Here is a 26,684-nt window from a genome sequence, read left to right as displayed (position 1 = left end):
ATTTGACACAGACACCTATTCTAAGTATCTCTTTATTGTCATATAAAAACACATTTCCCGATCATACACGTACAGTTGAGTGACATTTATGCTGCATTCAGACAATGAACCAATTCTAGGATGAAAGTTTGTCATAGTCACCACATGATTACAGTTCACCCTTTGTCAAGTGCTTTTTGTCCATGATATGATGCCCACATGAGAGAAGCATTCAACATTATAGAAAGTGCTCTGTAGATAACCTCTTACCAAAGTTGTATAATAGAAAACACCACTCGCTCTCATACCCAGCTACGAACTTAGTAACTTCTTTAAATGTGAGCCCCTTCACCTGATAGAACACAATAATATCCCTTCTACCATTATGTACTGTAATTCAAATAGAAAGACAAGAACATAAAACAAATGGCTATGCTCTCGGATTGGCTTTCATTCTGGCGTGAGAACTCTTGTATTGGCACAGTTGGTAGTATTTTTTTTTAAACAGGACCTGGGAGTGGCAGTGTACAGGCAGTGTACAGGCAGTGTACAGGCAGTGTCCCTCTGGCTCTCATGTTCAAATGCAAAACTGGTTTTCTAGTTGAACATGAGAAAATTAGGTAGCGAGTAAGTTCTGCTTTCTCAAAGATGAAAAAAAAAACTGCATGCAAATGAGTCAACAGAGGACATGGGTTCTGTGATTTGCCTAGTATGGTGCTGTTAGCTTGGCTTGATGTGGTGTAGCTTACACAGTACGGTCTTATTCATATAGCATGGTGCCTTATTCTCTCAGTATTACCATAGCCCAGTAACAGTTGGATCTTTCCACCAATTCGGTGCCTTTTGAGAGGTGTAAACTTGCTCTAAAAAAAAATGTCTGTTCTCCTAATTTTACATTGTCACAAAGAGCACACATTCATCTTAATATTAAAAACACATTTTCCCATCTCAAGGTATTTTTTTTTTTACTAGAGCCTATTAAGTGCCAAATAAAGTGACATGGTTGACGATTTCATCTTAAACCAGTCATAAATCCCCATGTGAGAATGGGAATAGAAGCTTGTGTGCAACAGGGAGGGGCAATTGAATGCAAGCTTCTATCTGTATATCTATGGGTAACAGGGTTGACCTGTAATGCTCAACCTTCTCAGTTGTCTGCCACTAAACACCAGCAAATGGCCAAGAAGAGTAGAACCAGCTCACCTGCTTTTACACTATGATTTGACTATTAGATTTTCAATGTTTCTTTTGAAAAAACTATAAAGGAATGGTTTCAATATATTAAAACAGAATTTCAGTTCACGTAACATGGTTGACGTTCAAATGACGGACTGATGTAAATAAATCACTAATCAGATTAAATTTATAATCATTTTTAGAAATGACTTTGTCAAAAGCTACAAAATAGCTAGGGATTTACCATGATGGTGAAAACTTGAGACATTTAAGGGTTAAATGGTTTGAATCTTCCGGGAAGTCACAGAAGGTGCATGTTGGGACATGTCAAAATGCTGAGTTTTCTCACTTTAGCAAGTCTTCGTTCAAGTAAAAAATCTGATTGAATTCTCCATGTGGACTATATTAAAAGTCACTATTTAATATAAAAGGCTTTAAAATTCAATATTGGTGCACAATTTCTACATAAAATAACAAAGGGATGCAAAAGGCACTAATTTCATGGAATGACCCAGTACAGTATTTGGCTGTGGACTAGAGCTGAAATAGAGAGAGACTAAAGGTCACATTATCTCCTGACCCAAACCATACAGTGCTGTCTCAGATACTATCTTTTCACATTGACCTTTCCAGCATGGTTCTAGCAACTACTGTGCAGTGAATGTGTAACCACTGACCAGGCAAGCACTGTACGGCTCAGCTTGGTTAAGCCTGGCTCAGCTTGGTAGTGTGAAAAGGGTCTCTCTGCTGTGGTCACTCTACCTGGGTTCCGCTGGCCTCGGTCTTTACGGCCTCCACCAGGAAGCTGAGCTCATTGCACAGAGTCTCGTGCCGGTAGGCCATGCGGATCTGAGCCACGTTGGTCCGTCTGATGTCATTTCCCTCCGGCCCGTCCTGCAGGTAGTTGGTCCCCAGGAAGTGCATCTTTTCCTGGCAGGAGTAAAGGGGGATATATGTCACCTCTGTGACACAGCACACTGAGGCATACTCAGGAATTACATGAGGAGGGGGGTGGCTATAGAAATCACTTATGAGGTGACGTCATGGTGTGTTCTTCTGAACTGTCGGCATGAGCGTAATTTTCAGGATGTTGAAGACATCTGTCATAGTCAGCATGCCAGGCATTACTAGTGTTTCCAACAACACTACAATTTATCAAGCAGTTCTATTTACCAAGTATTTGCTGTTGTTTACTGTACCTGATGAGACAGACCACTCTGCAGCACACTGTTCCTGGCGATCTCACACGTGTCACAGGTACTTAGCTTCCACAGCTGGGCTGCAATGGCATACTCCTCCATCAAGGCCTCCTGCAGCATGTACAAACAGACGGGGGAGTTTTCCCAAAGCTTCTTTGCTAACATGTTATTTTATTTCACACACAGAAGATTGACCGTCAAACATTGATTTTACAATTGTTACTCTTGCAGCTGTGCGGCTGGGTTGGATAGATATAAAACATTATGGTGATAGCTTCATCTTGCCTTCTGGTGGGCCAGTTGTAACTTCTGCCACATTGCTTACACCTATCCAATCCTTTTAGATCTATCTACTGAAGTGCCCAGTGACCTTGGTGTAGTGGAACTGCATGGGGTCGTCGGTGGACAGGGACACACACAGGCCTTTCTGGAGGAACTCCTTGAGAGGGTTCTTGGAGTACTCCAGGAACAGGCTGTTGTTGCTCAGAGGAGACATGGCGATGGGGACCTGGGCCAGGTAGTACAGGTACTGCAGCACAGGACTCTGGGGAAGGAGAGTGATGGAGAGATGTCAACACTCCCTTTGTCTTGGCCATGACCCATGTCCAGGGCCATGACCGATCAGTTCCCTTTCTAACTGCCTACCTAATTTAGGCAAGTGCTGGCTCGGCTGTCTGCTGCATCTTCTTGATGAAATGGCATCACAACTAGAAGGTCAGCTTCACTGTCAACTTCCAGAGAAAGCTTTCCCAAACCTCATCTCCGATTGTGCAATTATAGGTCTTGATTTACTGACCAACCCTTAACACAACAGTCAGGTATGATAACGCCTTCAATAGACAGATATAACACATCCCAGATAAATCTGATTACTTCATGATTTGGATGATCAATTGTGCAAATATTCTGACTAGACTAAAAGTTTACAAAAACACGTAGATCTGTCTGTAAAGACGCAGGTCGTTTTTGGTGTACTCGTTTCCACTGAAACTAGAAATGTAGCTGAGTAAGCAGCTGATTTGTCATGTGTCATCCCAAACATTGGGAACTAAACAGGATGGAGCTGCGTTGACCCTTTTGACACAAAGATCCTGATGAAATGTGGAATAACTCAGTTCTCAGTCAGTGGGCTGTCTGACTTTTTGGGGTAAAAAAAAAGTTTCTGTAGAAAGCAAGCAATTTTGGCCGTTTTGGAGATTTGAAATGGATTAGAGCAGAAGTGAAACACTTCCATTCCCACTGAAAGCTGTGACTCAGCACCACATTTAAAGATTATAATCCCTGTTACATGTAATCCGTTACTACCCAATCTTGGCCATTTCATAGGTAATGATTAGGGGTCAGAGTTGAGGTGTCGGACCTTCTTTAGGTTGAGGCCGTGGGAGATGTTGTCTGCCGTGAGGAAGGCAGAGACCAGGTGGGTGATGGACCCGGCCTCGCCACAGTGGGGCCGGAACTGGAAGGTATTGAGGCCTCGTTCCCTGGGGGAAACAAACAATGACGCGTCACATTACATAAAGACGGAGAAGACATATTTATGTAACAGTAGGACAAATAAATATATATTATACCTTATTGCTGAGTCTACCTTTAATCATAGCAGTAGGCTACACATGGGAATACCATCAATACAATACATGTTTACTTGACACCCTGGTCCGGAGCATGGACTTACTTCCTCAGGTTGTTGAGCACCATGATGTTGGCGTACATGTAGAAGAGGTAGTAACTGTAGGGTGGGTTTTCGCCTGAGGTCCACTCCTCAGGTTTGGGGCTCTTGTAAGAGAACATGTGGTCGCTGTGCTTGGACTCATCATCCACACTGTCGAACCCAGTTACCTACAGGACAGGAGGTGTGGATCTGAGCATGTGCCATAGCTGGTGCACGGTAGACATTCTGGCACAAAATGTCTGCCATGCATGATGCTAGACCCAGGAGGGTGCTACCTATTGGTGGTGGAGGAAGTAGTGAGGTACTCTCATGCGCTGTAAAGATGCTTTGAGACCCAGGGTAAAGTACCACTGTATAAATGCAATCTAATATCAACATTTTGATTATTAGGATGAATGTGAATTATAGCTCTTTCACCAACATTTCTGACTTGTAGAAGCAGTCTGATAAAGTTTAGCCACCCTGCCATGTGTTGTAAATACGCACATATTTCAAGAAAACGTGCATCTCCTTGTTCTTTTGTGGATTGACTGTAGCCTTGAACAGTGGGAGGAAAATATTTTCCAGCAGCTTGGAGTAGTTCGGTATTATGTTCTTCGATTTGAAAATGTCACTGCAAGACAAAACGATACATTTGTGAAATGGATATCTTTAGACATGTAATTTGCTCAATCACTGTAAGACTGATGATTGATTCAGTTCAACTGTTGATTGATTTGATAATAATGTTGACCACTGCCTTTGTTTGTACAAGTAGCAGCACCATTCCTTCTAGCCTTTGTGCGTCTTACACACCTACCATTGATTGGTATGTGCAAACAAGAGCTGTTAATCAACGGGGTAAAAGTTAAATAACAGCTATTGAATATGGACCATCACCCTGGTTTACAATGTAACATGTCACATTTTATACGTGTCCACTGCCATGGAACAATTACAAGTAGTGTAAGTCTTACAAAGACCATTACGGCTGAAGCATTATAGTGTGACTCGTTTTAAAATCAGCATTGAGAGCAGCATTGCTTTTATCTTAATTTTGTCCAGCTTCTGTGCCAGGTTTGGATGTGCATAATTCTTCTATTCGTGGCACTTACTAGATCCTGGGCACCTGGATGACCCAGCGCATGTTGGGGGAGTGCACCTTGTGCTGGATGAACCATGAGGCCAGGCTCTCCCACTCGACAGGGGAGCGGCCGTAGATGGACATACGGGGTTCTGCGTGCTGGTACTTACTCTCCTCCAACTCATGGGCCACTTCCTGTTATAGAGGAAGTGAATAGCAGGATGTTAGAGATGCCCACGATAGTGAAGTTGTGCATAAGTTGACGCTATACCTTGATGATGCGAGCAAAGTATTCCCCTTTGATGTAGTTGTCTGTTTTCAGGTAAATCTCTCGGAGTTCGCTGGCTCCCACTGGGTTGTACTTGGAGTTGAACTTGTCAAAGCGGTGGAATGTTTGCCTTCCCTAAGAGTAAACACCATTCTCAGAGAAACTGCTGCCAAGTTACATGGAACCTAGTGCCAAACTGCAATTGTTTACAAACTTAATTCTGAATATTCATATGTGCATTATAAAGGTGCTATAAACTGCTCATGAACGGTTTAATCGTGAAGCAGAATAGGTGTTCTAAATGTGTTAAATTGATGTAACCTATAAACTGTAATAACCTAAATACTGTCCAATATTATTGCAAGCATTAGAATATGAAGTGTTTTGGGAACATTCTTACAGCGTGAACGTCCAGGGAGTCCACAGTGAGGTCATAGGGGTCCATAGCCAGGGTGTCAAACACCTGTTTCAAGGTGAGCTTTTGGCCCCCCTTCTCCAGCACCACTCGGTCCGCCTCGGTCTTGTAGGTGGTCTGGATGAACTTCAGCAGGTGCTTTTGGTTCATGCAAGCAGCTGCGTGGATGTGAGTGTCTACCTGCATGTATGAGGAAACATAAGCCAGAAAAAATGTGTCAGTTTGTTCTAAAGCACAGCTTGAGTCAGTTAAATGTAATCATGGATGTTGTTCAACCCTATTTATTTGTATTACACCTTATATTCTATATATCACCAACCTTCCTGACGTTATAGAAGTCTCTGTGAGGAACACGTTTCAGCTCCTTCAACTCAGCCATCTCATTCAGCATCTCATGCAGATAGAACTTGGAGGCCATGAAGTTCAGTCGTCTGTGGCAGTAGGTTTTCCTGTGAGAAGAATGATATTAGATGATATTACAAACACCGTAATAGATGGGTCATTGAGAATTGGGTAGTGTGAGGTGGTGATGTAGGCGGCGGGGTGTTCACGTGGGCCCGTCGGCGATCATGGCGAGGACATGGCTGAGGTCAATGGCGAAGGTCTCCAGGTCAGGGTAGGGCAGGCTGCGGGGCTGCTGCTGCTTCAGGGCCTCTGCGTCATTGTACACATAAACAATGCCGTCCTTCATCTGCAATGCGTAGTTCAGATCATCAGGGATGCCCTCCGTAGTGTATGGATCCTCCCCCTCTTGAGGGCAGGGGCACATGTCTACAGAGGACAGGATTAGATGGGTGAACAGGAGAGAGAGGAAACGGCTTCAGAAGAATCTGAGTGTCTCGAGTGGAGTTACTATTCCTTTGGGTCCTTTTCAAAAGCTTGAGCTCAGAAGTAATCAAGGCAAAGCTGTTCCTAGAGCACTTTGATCAAATGTCCTACACTGTAGAACTTGTTAGATTGATGAACAGGTGTTGGTATGTGGTTGATGCCCGGCTGTGTACAGTTTGAATTTCTACCTGGCAAGATCTCATCCTCCACGTTCCACTTCTGGTTCTCAGCGCTGCGGAGGAACTGGGCGGTGGTCCTGGGAAAGCGGTGGTAGGCCAGCCTGGAGTACTTCTCCCTGATAAACAGGGCTTTAATCAGGGTCTTGGCTGCCTGCTCATAGTCCTCCACTGTGATCTGGGAAAAACATGTGTTGACAAGACCATAGGAATTAGAAATGGCCAGCCCATGCCTTGATATAACTTTTCAGCCATTGCATGTAGTATGATTTGTGATGTGATTACATGATGAATGAATATACTATTGTATAATGCCCCTTACCCCTGCACAATAGTCTCCACTAATGGTGACCCTCTGGAACTCTAGGGAGTGGGCGCCAGGGGTGAACAGAGGGGCGACCACAGACAAAGCCCACTCTGGACAGATGTTGAGGGAACTGGGGAACTGCTGAGATAACGACTGGGAACGCTTAATTTTGAAACTCTTCTTCCTGGAGAAACCAACATCATACAAGTCGATAGGTGGAAAATACAGACTGTATGCAAACTCCTATTGAAAATCAAGTGAGGTCAACCCCATGACGTTCAAGTCATTTGAGGAAAATGAACCTAACTGACAAAAAGTCAGGAATTTCATTTAAGTTCATTTGACTTGAACGGAATCAAACTGACAATTAGACCCCATTAATTGATTTGTGCCCTCTGACCTTTTAGTGCTCTCTTCAGAGTACTGCTCAGCGATCTCCTTGAGCATCTCTCGCTCCCGGACCTGGTTCATGCCGATGGGACAGTCCTCGGACACCGTGTACATGGACAGGGAATCCTTGGTGTCCTCCTCCTTCAGCGCCGAGGCATACACCTTCTCTGCCAGCAGACGCACTGACTCATCCACCTCGCTCAGCAAGACCTTGGGGAACTGACGCGGCATCTCTACTGAAACAGAGGAACACACAGGAGCTTTTATTATGCAGGAGTGATCGAGCACACTGTATACATGAAATATAATGTCCTTTTTTTAGGTTTAACACACACGGTTGTGACAAATGCTCAGTGTCCTTAAAATGGATATATAGATTACCCAGCCTCTCTGTGTCCAATTATGTAAGTGACTATATATATTTTGTTTATAAATCATTTTAGAAAAAGCATTAATAATGTATTGAAAGGTCCAATGCAGCTGTTTGTATATCAACATCAAAACATTTCTGCGTAACAATTATGTACCTTACTGTAATAGTTTTCCATTAAAATGTATAAAAATGTATTTTTAGCAAAAAAAAATTTTTCAAGCAATCATTTTGCTAGGACTGTCTATGGTCTGAGTGGGGAGGGGAAAAGGTAAAACTAGCTGTTATTGGCAGAGAGGTTTGGAACTCTCCTTGTTTTTGGTCTATTAACCAATTTACCAACTGGTAATGTCACCAGGTAAGCTGAAACTCCTGCCCATGCAAACAGGCTGATTTAAACCAACCACTATCAGGAAATAACACTGATAACACTTTTACAGTTTTAGTTTCATTAGCTGTTGTACAATATGATACAAAACAGGAAAAACATATGTTGTAGTGTATGTGGACAACCCTTAAAATTAGTGGATTCTTCTATTTCAGTCACACCCCTTTCTGACAGGTTTATAAAATCGAGCACACCGCCATGCAATCTCCATAGACAAAAATTGCCAGTAGAATGGCCGTACTGAAGAGCTCAGTGGCTTTCCACGTCACCATCATAGGATGCCACCTATCCAACAAGTCAGTTCGTCCAATTTCTGCCCTGCTAGAGCTTCCCCAGTCAACTGTAAGTGCTGTTATTGTGAAGTGGAAATGTCTAGGAGCAACAATGGCTCAGCCGCGAAGCGGTAGGCAACACAAGCTCACAGAAAGGGACCACCAAGTGCTGAAGCGCATAGCGCGTAAAAATAATTTGTCCTCAGTAGCAACACTTATTACCGAGTTCCAAACTGTGGAAGCAACGTCAGCACAAGAACTGTTCGTCGAGAGCTTCATGCAATGGGTTTCCATGGCCGAGCAGCCGCACACAAGCCTAAGATCACCATGCAAAATGCCTAGCGTCGGCTGGAGTGGTGTAAAGCACTTCGTCATTGGACTCTGGAGCAGTGGAAACGCATTATCTGGGGTGATGAATCACACTTCTCCATCTGGCAGTCCGACGGACGAATCTTGGTTTGGCGGATGCCAGGAGAACCCTACCTGCTCGAATGCATAGTGCCAACTGTAATGTTTGGTGGATGAGGAATAATGGGCTGTTTTTCATGGTTTGGGCTAGGCCCCTTAGTTCCAGTGAAGGGAAGTCAATGCTACAGCATACAATGACATTCTAGAACAAAGCTTCTAATTTTGTGGCAACATTTTGGTGAAGGCCCTTTCCTGTTTCAGCATGACAATATCTTTGTGCACAAAGCGAGTTCCATACAGAAATGGTTTGTTGAAATCGTTGTAGAATAACTTGAATGGCCTGCACAGAGCCCTGACCTCAACTCCATCTAACACCTTTAGGATAAATCGGCACGCCGACTGCGAGCCAAGCCTAATCGCCCAACGTCAGTGCCCGACCTCACTAATGCTGTTGTGGCTGAATGGAAGCAAGTCCCTGCAGCAATGTTCCGACATCTAGGGGAAAGCCTTCCCAGAAGAGTGGAGGCTGTTATAGCAGCAAAGGGGGGACCAACTCCATATTAATGCCCATGATTTTGGAGTGAGATGAGCATACTTTTTGTCATGTAGTGTCATTTTTACTGCACTGGTTGAGGTTGAGTATGCATAAAAACATACAAGTGTGAGGAGGTGTGTGACATATAGTAGGATATGTCAATATATAACGTGTTTATGAACTTATAGCTGATCATGGAAATATGAATACCGCACAGGATGCAAAAAAATATATATATTTTGTAATACGGACCATATTGGGGAACAGCTTCCCCACTCCCCCCAACAAAATACAAATATACCACTATTAGGGCAAGAATTAAGAAGTTTAAAACCATTGGAATAATGGTAAACTTGCCTGTATTGGACACCACTCCCTGGATAATAAAAGCCTTTATTGAGAGCAACAAACCAATGTAAATCCTGGAGTTTGCTAAACGGCATTGGCACTTGGATAAGAACTGGGTGTTATGGTCAGATGAGATGAAAACATAGCTATTTGGCCATGCACACCAGTGGTGGGTTTGCAGAAAATAACCTCATACCTACTGTAAAATATGGTGGTGGAAATGGTTAATTGAACCAGGTCAACATTTTAAATGTTCAATGGCCATCTATGTCTTCCAGACTTGTTAAAACCATTTTAAATTGAAAACCTGTGGTTTGAATTGAAGAGGGCAGTCCATAAGCGCAGACAAAGGATATCAAGGATCTGGAAGGATTCTGTATTGAGGAATGGTCTAAGATCCCTCCCAATGTGTTCTCTGATCTCATAAAACATTTTATGTTTCAAATATTTTTATTAAACACACACAAGAATGGTGTATAGGTATACATGACAGGTATACAATTCTTATCTAAACATAAAAGAGCATACAGGAACAACAAGACCCAGAGTTCTGGGTGCAGAACAAATAATACAGAACACGACATACAAAACAAGGACACGTAGAAAGAAAGAGGGAAGATGTCCCCCCTATCCCCCTATCTCCCATCCCCTATCCCCCCCCCTATTCCCCCCCTCCCAACTGCTCGGGTGGTAGGGCCAGCACACGCTGCCCAAAGGTAGATGAAAATTTTACCATTGAGAGTGCGTTAATAAGTACAAATTCACAGCGCCGACTCGTCCAAGTAGGAGAGGAAAGGCTGCCAGATTTTATCAAATGTTGATAATTTATTGTTCAGAATATATCTAATTCTTTCTAAGTGTACAGTGTTTGCCAATTCACTGAGCCATAATTTGGTAGAGGGCGCTTCCCTCCTTTTCCAAAACAACAAGATTAGTTTTTTTGCCGAGATGAGACTATACGAGATTAGTTGTTTTTGGGGGTTGGTTAATCTGTTTAGGGACTCAGATACTCCCAGGATTATCAGAAGCGGGTCTGGATCTATTGAAGTCTCCAAAACTTCAGAGAGGATCCTAAAAATTCCACACCAATAACCATGCAAGCTAGAGCATAGGGCAAAGCAGTGGAGTAGTGTACCCTGCGTAGCCTGACATTTATCACATGTAGGGGATGTATCAGGAAATATCCTATGCAGTTTAGTTTTGGAATAGTGTAATCTGTGTAATACCTTGAATTGTATGAGACGATGTCTGGAATTAATGGAGCATGTGTGGATATACTCCAAGCTCTCTTCCCAGTCTGCCACTGAGATGTCAGTCACTAGTTCTTCCTCCCATTTTGCCTTGATGGCATCAGTAGAAGGTGTGCTAACAGATTGAAAAGCATCATATAGACGCGATATCAGTTTATCTGAGGTGGGGCATATTTTTATGCATCCGTCAAACATGGAAGGTTTAGCATTCCCAAATGTTGGGAGGTGTTTTCTAACGTAGTCTCTAATTTGTAGGTATCTGAAAAAATTACTTCTGGGAAGATTATAAGTTTCCCTCAGCAGCTCAAAGGAAGCAAAGGTCCCTTCTATGTATAAATCCCCTATGGTACTTATCCCCAACTCTCCCCATCGCTCAAAGGTGTTATCAAGGTTAGAAGGGGCAAAGGAGGGATTCCTGGCGACAGGGAGCATGAATGACATTGGTCTGAGCTCAAAGTGGACTTTAATTTGCTTCCAGATTCGGACTGTGCTATGTATTATAGGATTGTTACAATAAAGTGACATCTCCAGATTGACAGGCGACAAAATCACAGCGCCAATAGAGAAGGGGTGACACTCCTCACGCTCCATACTAAGCCAGCTGGATGCCGGGAGTACGTCATCCAACAGAAACGTAACAATGCGGAGGTTAGCGGCCCAGTAATAAAATATACAATTTGGGAGAGACAATCCTCCTTCCATCTTGGATTTACAGAGGTGTTTTTTTACCTATCCTGTGTGTTTTATAATCCCAGATGAAAGGATTGATAATTGAGTCCAGTTGTTTATGAAAGGATTTCGGTATGAATACTGGGATGTTCTGATATAGGTAGAGCAGTTGTGGGAGGAAGACCATTTTAATGGCATTAATTCTTCCAAGCAGAGAAATTGGGAGAGTTCTCCAAAATAGTATGTTTGCTTTGAGTTTTTGTATCAGAGAGGGGAAATTCTCTTTAAATAGTAAGGAGTATTGTTTGGTAACTACAATTCCTAGGTAGGTAAATTTTTCTGAAGATAACTTAAATGGGAGATGTTCTAGCCAGGAGGTATTTTGCGACCGTATGGGCATTAATTCACTCTTGTTCCAATTTATTCTGTATCCCGAGAAGGTACCAAACAAATTGATCACATCAAGAATAGCTGGGATACTAGCCTGGGGTTCTGTTACATAGAGGAGGATGTCATCTGCGTATAGGGAGATCTTATTTAGAGTATCTTTAGTATTATAGCCGTGTATTGCTGCATGAGATCTAATCGTCTGAGCGAGCGGCTCGATAATTAGGGCGAAGAGCATAGGCGACAGTGCACAACCCTGCCTTGTCCCCCTGTTGAGGTTAAATCGGGGCGACAATGATTGGTTAGTGAGTATTCTGGCACAGGGGTTCCTATATAAAAGCTGGATCCAATTTATGAACCTATCTCCAATATTAAATTTCTGTAGGACCTTGAATAGATAGGGCCACTCAACTTGGTCAAAGGCCTTTTCGGCGTCAAGAGATATGACGGCAAGGTCCACGTTGAGGATAACCTCTGAGAATACATAATATTGAAGAGGCGCCTGAGATTGAAGAATGAGTTTCTGTTAGGGATAAAGCCGGTCTGATCCGAATGGACCAATTTGCCAATTAAAGTGCTAAGCCTGTTAGCCAGAGTTTTTGCTAAAATCTTTTGGTCTGTATTAAGGAGAGATATTGGTCTCATAAAACATTTTAGAAGAAGTCTCAGTGCCGTTATCCTCACAAGGGGAGGGTGCAGGAGTATTGAAAACAGGGGTGCCAATAATTTGAGCAACTATCTATTTTGGATTGTATTATTGCTCTCTTTCTCTGAGCAATTGTATTAGAATACAATATTATAATTGTCCCTTTATTTGCATTGACAATATACTGTAGCTCGGTATTTGTATTATTTTAGATATATTTATTTTTAGTGCATCTTTATCAAGGGTGCAAATTATTTTGGATGTGACTACATACAACACAGTCAACAACAGTGCATATTAGGTGAGTTAATGCTAGCAAAATTATTATGTCATTTATTAAGTGTTTTAATAATCAAATATATGTTGATTTAGTCAGATGCTTTTATCCCTCTCCCGACTTACAGTCATGTGTCATACACCTTCATCATGGGTGGTCCCGGGATCGAACTCAATCCCCTCCTGATTACCTTCGCCTATAAATGTCACCAACTTTGGCTTTCCAGAAGCCTTGTTTTTCTGTGCTGTTCATGATTTAGTTGTTGACTTTGGTCTATGTTCATTTATTTATTAAATCACTCCCTGAACTTCTTCAAGCTGCTCATTGTTACACTGTGAGGAAGGTCACCTGTCATCATAACATAGAATGCAATCAATCTTCATCAAACTCAATTTATCCTAACTGATTTCATTTCCCTATAAATGCCCCTTTCTCCGTTTGGTTATTTCACAGGCCTTTTGTTTCTGTTCCAGTGTTCATGTCTGTATGCTACCCGTGTGTTTGTTTGGTCTATGTTCATTTATTTATTAAATACACTCCCTGAACTTGCTTCCCAACTCCCAGCGTACATGTTACACTGTGATGAAGGTCAAAGCCTCTACACACCATAACATAGAATCCAAACACACATCATCATCAAACTGTCAACTTATCATAACTGATTTTCATTTCCTCTGAAAATGCCCCTTTCTCTGCGTTTGGCTATTGTCACAGTCTTTTCTTGCACATAGGAAGTGCTCTATCCTGTAGATCCTGACCCTCAGAGTTCCCCAAGCCATAGGCTTTCAATGACCTCTGCCTTTCACTTAACGTACATCATCACACAACACAACAAGATGGTCAGTGGGTAGCTTTATCGCTCACTCTTACCTTCTGCAGTCATCCGGGCCATGCCTGGCTCTCTGGCTCTGAGTGCTGACTCTGTATTTCCCAGTGGTGACTCTGTGTCTCTCTTGTGAATCTCTTTCTATGACTGTGTTGATCACTACTATGATACAGGTGTGGCTCCCTGTTGTGACTGTCTTAGTCTCTGTTTTGACTGTAGTCTCTAACTGCTTGTTGTGACTGTCTTGGTCTCTGTTTTGACAGTAGTCTCTAACTGCTTGTTGTGACTGTCTTGGTCTCTATTTTGACTGTAGTCTCTAACTGCCTGTTGTGACTGTCTTGGTCTCTGTTTTGACTGTAGTCTCTAACTGCTTGTTGTGACTGTCTTGGTCTCTGTTTTGACTGTAGTCTCTAACTGCCTGTTGTGACTGTCTTGGTCTCTGTTTTGACAGTAGTCTCTAACTGCTTTTGTGACTGTCTTGGTCTCTGTTTTGACAGTAGTCTCTAACTGCCTGTTGTGACTGTCTTGGTCTCTGCTTTTTGACTGTTTTGACTGTAGTCTCTAAACTGTCTTGGTCTCTGTTTTGACCTGTTGTGACTGTCTTGGTCTCTGTTTTGACTGTTTTGACAGTAGTCTCTAACTGCTTGTTGTGACTGTCTTGGTCTCTGTTTTGACAGTAGTCTCTAACTGCTTGTTGTGACTGTCTTGGTCTCTGTTTTGACTGTAATCTCTAACTGCCTGTTGGGACTGTCTTGGTCTCTGTTTTGACTGTTGTCTCTAACTGCTTGTTGTGACTGTCTTGGTCTCTGTTTTGACAGTAGTCTCTAACTGCCTGTTGTGACTGTCTTGGTCTCTGTTTTGACAGTAGCCTCTAACTGCTTGTTGTGACTGTCTTGGTCTCTGTTTTGACAGTAGTATCTAACTGCCTGTTGTGACTGTCTTGGTCTCTGTTTTGACAGTAGTCTCTAACTGCTTGTTGTGACTGTCTTGGTCTCGGTTTTGACAGTAGTCTCTAACTGCCTCTGTCTCTTCAGTGTGATACAGTGTCTTTATCTCTTTCAGTGTGTCTTTCTCTGGCTTTGCTCAGTTGTCTATCAACTCCTGTCTCTGTATGAGGCAGCTGGTTGTTGCTGTGTCTTGAGTATCCTTCTCCCTCTCTATTTCAGAAGACTGGGAGCATCACGGAAACCGGGCCAACTAATCCAAGCTGTGTATGTCACAACTGGCTCTCAGCACGGGGGTGAGGCAGTGACTTACTGTAGTATGGGGTGATGGCTTCTTGACCACCCACAACGCACTATAACAGTTCTAAGGGAAATAGGAGAACAGAGGACATAATGCTTTCTTGAATAGATCATTACTGGCAGGAGGCAACCTCTTTGCCTTTGATCTTCTAGCCATGTCCTTGAGGGAGGCAAGCAAGATGCTCTACTAAATGACAAAGAGAGAACACATGCTTGTCTGTCTGTACCAGCTGCCTCTACTAAAAGTCATACCCAGATCTGGGCCTTGCCTGCCTGCCAGGAGCATAGCAACCACACCCTTTACTGTGTTGGCCAGGCAACTGAGATTAAACAGGTTTCCATAATCCAGAACAGGACCAAGAATACAAGTACCTGACAGAATAAAATGTGCTGTGCCCATTAGAGCTAATGGCAATGTATGGAACACTCTGTCCCTGAAACATTGTGCCATACTGAATGAAACCAGCCAGGACACAATGTTGCAGTAAACTGCATACATTCCCAACCCCATATACTTTGATAGACCTTGACGTAGGATACCAGGCATAGAGTACCGAATCCTGTTTGCAGAGAGTGGCCTAGTGTCCGCCTTCACCCTTACTATACGCTGAGTGTCAACAGACAAGCTTTCCCCCCAAGCCCTTACATAAGCAAACATAATGTAATCCAACAGCAGTATGCTGCATCACCAGGGTGACAAATGCCAGGAACTATTTGTGCTGTGTAATAATAACACTAGTCCACTGACAGGGAATGGAAAGGGTCTGGAACAAGACAGCTAGAGGGCAGTTCAAAATATGTAAATCATCTCCAGTCAAAACATGCAAAACCCCAATAGAATGTAGACACACAGGCCTACTACTTACTCCAAAGTGTAATAAAGTTGAGAAGGTGGTAGATACAGTAAGTTGTGCATTGTTTACCTGTTCAGTGTTGTGTCCTGTTGCTACAGAATCAGATGAGTGGAGTGTGTGGTGCTCTCAGGGGACTAGTTCTATTTATGTGTATTTCTTTACAGCTGAGCTTCATCTCCTGGCCTCTCCTTTCTTTGCAGGAAAACAATTGGGCGAAACATGACAAGTGTTGCTGTAGTACATGCCCATCCCACAGAGTTCTGTGTATATGTGTCAGTCCTGTCTTGTCTTGCCCTCCCCAGACACAAAACTACTTCCCCATCTTTCGCTACCACTCAGAGCCACACATAACCACAACCTCTCTCAAGTTACTGTTATGCTTGAGTAACTTTGCCATTGCAATTGTATTATGTTACATCTCTTGTGAATTATTGTGAAGACAGACCAGACGGACACCATACAAATGGTAGTCAGAGTCAATCATTACACTGTTGTGTGTGAAAGCACACAAAACACACCTTAGGCTTAGCGTAGGCATGGGCTCTGTAGGCTTAAGCTAACTTGATAAACCAGCTCCTGCGTAACAGTATGGTGGCAGCGAGGCCTCTAAATTTAGGAAAGAGAAGGTCTCTTACACCATTCAGCAGAGATAAGAGAACCAGCTCTCTTATTACCAACAGCAACTCAGTTATAGAGGAAGTGTTTACAGACATACTATATGGACTGTTGGTACAGAGGCTATGCTCTCCTTAAAGGCCTGACATGTGACAATCTCTCCAAATTGTTGCTCTCTCTCTGATGAAAAAAACTGAAGGTACATGCAGTAGTACCACATCCAACCTTTGCATTTGTCAAATTTTGTGGGTCACTCATACCACATACCATATTTCCTCTATCAAGACATACTAATGTAGCAATATCACCAAATAAAATACAACGTTACACCCATGCTTGCGGTGCTGCACATGATTATGAGTGTATGTGTGTCAACTTAATCAACACTGTATTGTTCAGTGTAAATGTGTGTGTTTTGTTATTGCACCCTGCTGTACAGTATGTCCAGGACACTCATGCCCTGTTCTTAGCTCATAAATGCTGGTAGAGAACAATGGAATGCCCTGGGCTGCATTCTTACCTCAGAACTCAGATTCTTTTTGGGCAGAGAGTCAAGAAATGTCAGGGCTGGCATGGTATCTGAGGGCAGAGTAGAAGCTTCTACACTAGATTTTCCTTATGCGATCACATACTTTTGGCCCAGTTGCTGTGTTTCTTGCATTGATATGTGTGTAAAAGTACATGCGAATATGCATGTGCAAAGTGCGTGCAGATGCGTCTCTGTGTATGTGAGTGGGTTTCCACTGCACTGCTTACTTTTCCCCAAGTTGTGAGTTGACTTCTGCTTGAATTGGGGCGTGTCTCTTCTCTTCATCTTCTTTAATATCAGGGCCAAATATGCAAAATGTACAGGAAACACCTAAACCGCAGAATTACAAGGCAAGATTATAAAACCATGATTAACAGAGCAGAAAGATAGAACTCACTAGCTAGATTACACTACACTATCATTATCATAAGGCTAAAAGTTTGGTCTTTACAGTGTTGTAACTGCTATACACTTAGTCATTTAATCATTTGAGGAAAAAATATCAGAAATGGCTGCCTGTGCAAATGCATCCTACGAAAGACAGAATAAGTGGTTACAGTGCATTCAGAAATCATTCATACCCCTTGATTTTTTCAACATTTTCTTGTTACAACCTGAATTGTAAATGGACGAAATGGAGATGTTGTGTCAATGGCCTACACACAATATTCCATAATGTGAAAGTATTTTTTTTAATACATTTTTACAAATTGATAAGTAATGAAAGCTGAAATGTCTTGAGTCAATAAGTACTCAAACCCTTTGTTATCGCAAGCCTAAATAAGTTCAGGAGTAAAAATATAAAGTAAAAAATGTAAAAAAGGACCAGACCATTTTTTCCCCATTTTCGCCTAAAACGACATACCCAGATCTAACTGCCTGTAGCTCAGGATCTGAAGCAAGGATATGCATATTCTTGAAACCATTTGAAAGGAAACGCTTTGGAGTTTGTGGAAATGTTAAATTAATGTAGGATAATATAACACATTAGATCTGGTAAAATAATAAGATGGTGCAGACAGAGATTGTCGCCTCGCTTCGAGTCCTTAGGAAACTATGCAGTGTTTTTAAAAATGTATTATTTATTGCATTGTTACACCAGGAAATCTTAAGTCTTATTACATACAGCCGGGAAGAACTATTGGATATAAAAGCGACGTCAATTTACCACCATTACGACCAGGAATACAACTTTCCCGAAGCGGATACTCTGTTTGGACCACCACCCAGGACAATGGATCAAATCCTAGAAGCCGACCCAAAACAAAGGTGCCGCAGAAGGGGCAGACGGAGCGGTCTCCTGGTCAGGTTTTGTAGAAGTGCACATCGCCCACCGCTCCCGAGTATACTACTTGCCAATGTCCAGTCTCTTGACAACAAGGTAGACGAAATTTGAGCAAGGGTTGCCTTCCAGAGAGACATTAGAGATTGTAACATCCTATGTTTCACGGAAACATAGCTCCCTCGGGATATGTTGTTCGAATCGGTTCAGCCACCGGGCTTCTGCCATGCTTCGCGCCGACAGAGATAAACACCTCTCTGGGAAGAGGAAGGGTGGGAGTGTATGATTCATGATTAATGACTCATGGTGTAATCGTAACAACATACAGGAACTCAAGTCCTTCTGCTCACCTGAACTAGAAATCCTTACAATCAAATGCCAGCCATATTACCTCCCAAGAGAATTCTCATCAGTTATCGTCACAGGTGTGTACCTTCCCCCTCAAGCAGACACCACGACGTCCCTCAAGGAACTTCACAGGACTCTATGTAAACTGGAAACCATATATCTTGAGGATGCATTTATTGTAGCTGGGGATTTTAACAAAGCAAATTTGAGAACAAGGCTACCTAAATTCTATCAGCATATTGATTGTAGTACTGCGGGGATAATACACATGATCATTGCTACTCTAACTTCAGCGATGCATATAAAGCCCTCCCCCGCCCTCCCTTTGGCAAATCCGACCACGACGCCATCTTGCTCCTACCGTCTTGCCAGTACAGGAACAAAGTGGGGTCGCAATTCAACGGCTCAGACATGAGACATATGTGGCAGGGTCTACAGGAAATCACAGACTACAAAAAGAAAACCAGCCAAGTCACGGACACTGACGTCACGCTTCCAGACAAGCTTAACACATTCTTTGACCTCTTTGAGGATAATACAGTGCCACTGTAGCGGCCCGCTAACAAGGACTGTGTCCCCCTCTCCTTCTCCGTGGCCGACGTGAGTAAAACGTGTTAACCCTCGCAAAGCTGCTGGCCCAGACGGCATCCCTAGCCACGTCCTCAGAGCATGCACAGACCAGCTGGCTGGTGTGTTTATGGACATATTCAATCCCTATTCCAGTCTGCTGTCCCCACATGCTTCAAGATGGCTACCATTGTACCTGTACCCAAGAAGGCAAAGATAACTGAACTAAATGACTACCGCCCAGTAGCACTCACTTCTGTCATCCTGAAGTGCTTTGAGAGACCAGTCAAGAATCATATCACCTCTACCTTACCTGACACCCTAAACCCACTTCAGTTTGCATACTGCCCAGACGATGCAATCGCCATCACACTGCACACCGCCCTAGCCCATCCGGACAAGAGGAATACCTATGTAAGAATGTTGCTCATTGATTACAGCTCAGCATTCAACATTATAGTGCCCTCCAAGCTCATCATCAAGCTGGAGACCCTGGGTCTCAACCCACCCTGTGCAATTGGGTCCTGGACTTTCTGATGGGCTGTCCCCAGGTGGTGAAGGTAGGAGACAATATCTCCACTTCGCTGACCCTCAACACTGGGGCCCCACAAGGGTGTGTGCTCAGCCCCCTGCTGTACTCCCTGTTTACCCACGACTGCGTGGCCATGCACACCTCCAACTCAATCATCAAGTTTGCAGATGACACAACAGTAGTGGGCTTGATTACCAACGACAATGAGACAGCCCACAGAGAGGAGGTAAGGGCACTCGGAGTGTGGTGTCCTGGAAAACAACCTTTCACTCAACGTCAACAAACCAAAGGAGATGATCGTGGACTTCAGGAAACAGCAGAGGGAGCACCCACCTATCCACATCAAAGGGACAGCTGTGGAGAAGGTGGAGAGTTTTTAGTTCCTCAGTGTACACATCACAGACAAACTGAAATGGTCCACCCACACAGACAGTGAGGTGACGAAGGCACAACAGCGCCTCTTCAACCTCAGGAGGCTGAAGAAATTTGGCTTGTCACCCAAAACCCTGACACACTTTCACAGATGCACAAACGACAGCATCCTGTCGGGCTGTATCACAGCTTGGTACAGAAACTGCACTGCCCTCAACCGCAAGGCTCTCCAGAGGGTAGTGTGGTCTACACAACGCATTCCGGGGGCAAACTACCTGCCTTCCATGACAGCTACAGCACCCGATGTCACAAGAAGGCCAAAAAGATCATCAAGGACAACAACCACCCGAGCCACTGCCTGTTCACACCGCTTACCATCCAGAAGGCAAGGTCAGTACAGGTGCATCAAAGCTGGGACAGAGAGACTGAAAAACAGCTTCTATCTCAAGTCCATCAGACTGCTAAACAGCAATCACTAACTCAGAGAGGCTGCTTTCTACACTGAGACCCAATCACTGGTCACTTGAATAAATGGATCACTAGTCACTTTAAACAATGCCACTTTAAATAATGCCACTTTAATAATGTTTACATATCTTACATTACTCATATTACATGTATATACTGTATTTTATACCATCTATTGCACCTTGCATGTGCCGCTCGGCCATCGCTCATTCATATATTTATATGTACATATTCTCATTCATTCCTTTAGATTTGTGTGAATTAGGTAGTCATTGGGGAATTGTTAGATTACTTGTTAGATATTACTGCACTGTCGGAGCTATAAGCACAAGCATTTCACTACATTCGCATTAACATCTGCTAACCATGTGTATGTGACCAATAAACCCCAGAAACATTTCCTACATTTTAATATCAAATTGATTTTATCAAACAAAACTATGCTACATTCTATCTCAGGGACCCTCAGGATGACAAATAAGAGCAATATTACTGAATGTAAGTACATTATTTACCTTCAGAGGTGAATGTAACTAACCAGTTGCCGAGATAAAAGTGTTTTTGTTGTTGTGCCCTCTCCTCAAACAATGGTATTTTTTTACTGTAATAGCTACTGTATATTGGACAGTGCAGTTAGATTAACAAGAATTGAAGCTTTCTGCACGTATAAGACACGCATATGTCCTGTTGGCTGTCACTTACAACGTCATTCTAGTCACATTAGCGCACGTTAGCAACAACAGTCCCGGTATAGGGACACCAATCCCGTGAGGTTTAACAAGTCACAAAATAAGTTGCATGGACTCACTCTGTGTGCAATAATAGTGTTTATCATGATTTTTTAATGGCTACCTCATCTCTGTACCCCACACATACAATTATCTGTAAGGTCCCTCAGTCGAGCAATGAATTTCGAACACAGATATAACCACAAAGACCATGGAGGTTTTCCAATGCCTCACAAAGAAGGACACCTATTGATAGATGGGTATAAAAAAAAGCAGACGCTGAATATCCTTTTGAGCATGGTGAAGTTATGAATTACAATATGGATGGTGTATCAATACACCCATTCACTCAAAGATACAGGCGTCCTTCCTAACTCAGTTGCTGGAGAGGAAGAAAATTGCTCAGGGATTTAACCACGAGGCCAATGGTGACTTTAAATTAGTTACAGTTTAATGGCTGTGACAGGAGAAAACTGAGGATGGATCAACAACATTGTAGTTACTTCACAATACTAACCTAATTGACAGACTGAAAATATGGAAGCCTGTACAATACAAATATTCCAAAACATGCATCCAGTTTGCAATAAGGCAAACTGCAAAACATTTAGCAAAGAATTTAACTTTACATCCTGAATACGAAACAACACATCACTGAGTACCATTGTTCATATTTTCAAACATGGTGGTGGCTGTATCATGTTATGGGTATGCTTGTCATCTATATTTTTCATAGATGTCTATTAACCCCTTTAACCCAATGCTGGCACTAAGACCACACTCATGAGCTGTCTAGGGCCATAAGCAAACAAGAAAGAAAATTCTCGGCCAGAGACCCCGCTTCTAGTGACAGGTGACTTTAATGTAGGAAAACTGAAATCCGTTTTACCTCATTTCTACTAGCATGTCACCTGTGCCTCTAGTGGTGAAAAAACTCTAGCTCACTTTTACTCCACACACAGAGATGCATACAAAGCTCTCTGTCTCTGGCAAATCTGACCATAACTCTATCCTCTTGAGCAAAAACTCAAACTTATAAGGAATCTAAGGTAACCTGTCTAAATGACTACCGATCCGTAGCACTCACGTCTGTAGCCATGAAGTGCTTTGAAATGCTGGTCATGGCTCACATCAACACCATTATCCCAGAAACCCTAGACCCACTCCAATTTGCATACCGCCCTAACAGATCCACAGATGATGCAATCTCTATTGCACTCCAGACTTCCCTTTCTCAGCTGGACAAAAGGAACATCTATGTGAGAATGCTATTCATTAACTTCAGCTTAGTGTTCAACACCATAGTGCCCTCAAAGCTCATCACTAAGCTAAGGACCCTGGGACTAAACACCTCCCTCTGCAACTGGATCCTGGACTTCCTGACAGGCCGTCCCCTGATGGTAAGGCCGATAACAACACATCCGCCATGCTGTTCCTCAACACGGGGGCCCCTCAGGGGTACGTGCTCATTCCCCTCCTGTACTCTGCATGGCCAGGCACGACTACAACACCATTAATAAGTTTGCAGATGACACAACAGTGGTAGGCCTGGTCACCGACAACGACGAGACAGCCTATAGGGAGGAGGTCAAAGACCTGGCCGTGTGGTGCTAGGACAATAACCTCTCCCTCAACATGATCAAGACAAAGGAGATGATTGTGGACTACAGGAAAAGGAGGACCGAGCACGTCCCCATTCTCATTCATGGATGTGTAGTGGAGCAGGTTGAGAGCTTCAAGTTCCTTGGTGTCCACATAACCAACAAACTAACATGGTCCAAGCAAATCAAGACAGTCGTAAAGAGGGCACAACAAAACTATTCCTCTCAGGAGACTGAAAAGATTTGGCATGAGTCCTTAGATCCTCAAAAGCTTCTACAGTTTGCATCACTGCCTGATATGGCAACTGCTCTGCATCCAACCGCAAGGCACTACAGAGGGTAGTGCGTACGGCCATTTACATCACTGGGGCCAAGCTTCCTGCCATCCAATTACAATGGCTCTGTAGCACTCACGTCTGTAGCCATGAAATGCTTTGAAAGGCTGATCATGGCTCACATCAACACCATCATTCAATACACCCTGGACCCACTCCAATTCACATACCACCCCAACAGATCCACAGATGACGCAATCTCTATTGCACTCCACACTTCCCTTTCCCACCTGGAAAAAACGAACACATACAGTCGTATGAAAAAGTTTGGGCACCCCTGACAATTTCCATGATTTCCATTTATAAATAATTGGGTGTTTGGATCAGCAATTTCATTTTGATCTATCAAATAACTGATGGACATTGTAATATTTCAGTAGTGAAATTAAGTTTATTGGATTAAAAGAAGATGTGCAATATGCATCAAAACAAAATTAGACAGGTGCATAAATTTGGGTACCCCAATGGAAAATCACATCAATATTTAGTAGAGTCTCCTTTTGCTAAAATAACAGTCTCTAGACACTTTCCATAGCCTCTAATGAGTGTCTGGATTCTGTTACAAAACATCTCCCAATTCAGTTCGGTTTGATGGTTGCCGAGCATGGACAGCCCGGCATTCAAATCATCCTACAGATTCTCAATGATATTCAGGTCTGGGGACTGGGATGGCCATTCCAGAACATTGTACTTGTTCCTCTGCATAAATGCCTGGGTAGATTTTGAGCAGTGTTTTGGGTCGTTGTCTTGTTGAAATATCCAGCCTCGGCGTAACTTCAACTTTGTGACTGATTCTTCATCATTATTCCCAAGCATCTGCTGATATTGAGTGGAATCCATGCGACCCTCAACTTTAACAAGATTCCCAGTACCAACACTGGCCACACAGCCCCACAGCATGATGGAACCCCCACCAAATTTGACTGTGGGTAGCAAGTGTTTTTCTTGGAACGCTGTGTTCTTTGCTGCCATGCATAACATCCCTTGTTATGACCAAATAACTCAATCTTTGTTTCATCAGTCCACAGCACCTTTTTCCAGAATGAAGCTGGTTTGTCCAAATGTGCATTTGCATACCTCAAGCGACTCTGTTTGTGGTGTGTGTGCAGAAAAGGCTTCTTCCGCATCACTCTCCCATACAGCTTCTCCTTGTGCAAAGTGCGCTGAATTGTTGAACGATGCACAGTGACACCATCTGCAGCAAGATGATGTTGTAGGTATTTGGAGGTGGTCTGTGGGCTGTTTTTGTCCGTTCTCACCATCCTTCGCCTTTGCCTCTCCCGATATTTCACTTGGCCTGCCACTTCTGGCCTTAACAAGAACTGTGCCTATGGTCTTCCATTTCCTCACTATGTTCCTCATAGTGGACACTGACAGCTTAAATCTCTGCGATAGCTTTTTGTAGCCTTCCTCTAAACCATAATGTTGAATAATGTTTTTTCAGGTCATTTGAGAGTTGTTTTGAGGCCCCCATGAGTCAAAGAGAACAACAACTTGCAATTGGCCACCTTAAACACCTTTTCTCATGATTGGATGCACTTGTCTATGAAGTTCAAGGTTTAATGAGCTCACCAAACCAACTGTGTGTTCCGATTAAGCAGTGCTAAGTAGTTATAGGTATTCAAATCAACAAAATGACAAGGGTGCCCACATTTTTGCATAGCCTATTTTTCACATCTGATTTAATTTCATACAACTTAATATTGCTAAACTACAAATCTTTGTCTGGACAATACCCCAGTACTCAGCTTTTATTAGAAAATGAATGGCATGCCACTGTGATCATTTTCTGTGACGACAGAGTAAATTATTATGCAGCCTCAAAGGGGTGCACAAACTTTTTCATACGACTGTATGTGAGAATGCATCATGCCGCATACAACTCCAGCACCATCATTAAATTGACAGACGACACAGTGGTGGTAGGCCTGATCCCTGGCGATGATGAGACAGCTTACAGGGAGGAGGTCAGAGACATTGCAGTGTTGAGCAAGGACAACAACCTCTCCCTCAACGTCAGCAAGACAAAAGAGCTGATCACAGATGACAGGAAATTGAGGGCCGAGCATGCCCCATCCTCATCGACTGGGCTGTTGTGGAACAGGTCGAGATCTTTGGGACAAGTCTCTGAATGTCCTTGAGTGGCCCAGCCAGAGCTCGGACTTGAACCCGATCGAATATCTCTGGAGAGACCTGAAAATAGCTGTGCAGCAATGCTCCCCATCCAACCTGACAGAGCTTGAGAGGATCTGCAGAGAAGAATGGGAGAAACTCCCCAAATACAGGTCTGTTCCAAGTTTGTAGCGTCATACTCAGAAAGACTCATAGCTGTAATGGCTACCAAAGGTGATTCTAACATGTATTGACTCAGGGGTGTGAATACTTATGTAAATTAGATATTTCTGTGTTTCATTCTCAATAAATGAGCAAATAAGTTTGAAAACAAAATTATTGTCACACCCTGATCTGTTTCACCTGTCCTTGTGCTTGTCTCCAACCTCCTGCAGGTGTCGCCCATCTTCCTCATTATCCCCTGTGTATTTATACCTGTGTTTTCTGTTTGTCTGTGCCAGTTTGTCTTGTTTGCCAAGTCAACCATCATTTTTCTCCTAGCTCCTGTTTTTCCCAGTCTCTGTTTTTCTCATCCTTCTGGTTCTGACCCTTGCCCGTCCTGACTCTGTGCCTGGCTGCCTGACCATTCTGCCTGCCCCTGACCTCGAGCCTGCCTACCGCCCTGTACTGTTTTGGACTCTGACCTGGTTATGAACTCTTGCCTGTCCCCGACCTGCCTTTTGCCTACCCCTTGGACTATAATAAATATCAGAGCTCAAACCATCTGCATCTGGGTCTCACCTTCTGTTGTTATAATTCTACTTAATCCATTTTAAATTCTGTCTATAACACAACACAAAGTCAAGGGGTATGAATACTTTCTGAATATACTGTAGTTACAGTACATAAACAAAGGTGTATGTATTTGTATGCGTGTGTGTTAGGTCTGAAGCTGCTCTTACCTGGTCTGTATTATTCAGCAGTGGAGAACACCTCTCTTTCGGCTGCTTTAGATGGATGTGTGCGTGCTAGTGAAATGAGCAGGCACACAGCTAGTTAATACCTTCACTGCCGGCTGGGAAACGAACATCACCAGTTTATGCAAATAATTGCACCATGAAGTGAAACTGTAAAATAACAAAAGTTATGTTTCAATAAGAGTGATACACTTTTAACTACATGTAGCCCAACTAAACCTAACTTTCCTGAGAGTATGATGGAAAGTGTTTAAATGTCCGTAAGCCAACTTCCTTATATGCTTTTTTTCTCTCTCTCTTTTTTTTGTCTTTCTTGAACCAGTTCTGAAGC

The 26,684-nt window shown here is 43.1% G+C and overlaps 1 protein-coding gene across 4 annotated transcripts; it reads right to left on the bottom strand.

Moving 5' to 3' along the window:
• Positions 1-18: 18 nt before the first annotated feature.
• LOC124033905 (AMP deaminase 3-like) lies at positions 19-26,684 on the bottom strand. Of its 4 annotated transcripts, none has more exons than XM_046346327.1 (16): positions 26,339-26,684; positions 17,319-17,421; positions 7,484-7,706; positions 7,099-7,267; positions 6,789-6,954; positions 6,324-6,543; positions 6,092-6,221; positions 5,758-5,952; positions 5,361-5,492; positions 5,121-5,284; positions 4,513-4,639; positions 4,030-4,193; positions 3,715-3,835; positions 2,725-2,898; positions 2,355-2,465; positions 19-2,085 (listed from the first exon to the last, which is right to left on the bottom strand). In XM_046346327.1, the coding sequence occupies exons 2-16, from the start codon at positions 17,374-17,376 to the stop codon at positions 1,909-1,911; spliced, it is 2,331 nt and encodes a 776-aa protein (XP_046202283.1). In that variant the 5' UTR covers positions 17,377-17,421; positions 26,339-26,684; the 3' UTR covers positions 19-1,908. The 4 variants fall into 4 exon arrangements, with proteins under 4 accessions (XP_046202283.1, XP_046202274.1, XP_046202291.1 ...); XM_046346318.1 differs by having other exon boundaries at positions 7,484-7,709; positions 26,339-26,683; XM_046346335.1 differs by lacking the exons at positions 17,319-17,421; positions 26,339-26,684 and adding an exon at positions 16,017-16,158 and having other exon boundaries at positions 7,484-7,709.

This window comes from Oncorhynchus gorbuscha, linkage group LG01 (assembly GCF_021184085.1).
Source record: "Oncorhynchus gorbuscha isolate QuinsamMale2020 ecotype Even-year linkage group LG01, OgorEven_v1.0, whole genome shotgun sequence".
In the NCBI taxonomy this organism is placed as follows: Eukaryota; Metazoa; Chordata; class Actinopteri; order Salmoniformes; family Salmonidae; genus Oncorhynchus; species Oncorhynchus gorbuscha.
This window is presented reverse-complemented; position numbering and strand designations above follow the sequence as displayed.

Coding starts and splice junctions, on each gene's coding strand:
- LOC124033905 (XM_046346318.1), bottom strand. CDS start 17,376: ATGAAGAGAAGAGACACGCCCCAATTCAAGCAGAAGTCAACTCACAAC. Junction 6,955..7,098: donor GTGGAGACTATTGTGCAGGG/GTAAGGGGCATT, acceptor TGTTTTTCCCAG/ATCACAGTGGAGGACTATGA. Junction 3,836..4,029: donor GTGCTCAACAACCTGAGGAA/GTAAGTCCATGC, acceptor TGTTTCCCCCAG/GGAACGAGGCCTCAATACCT.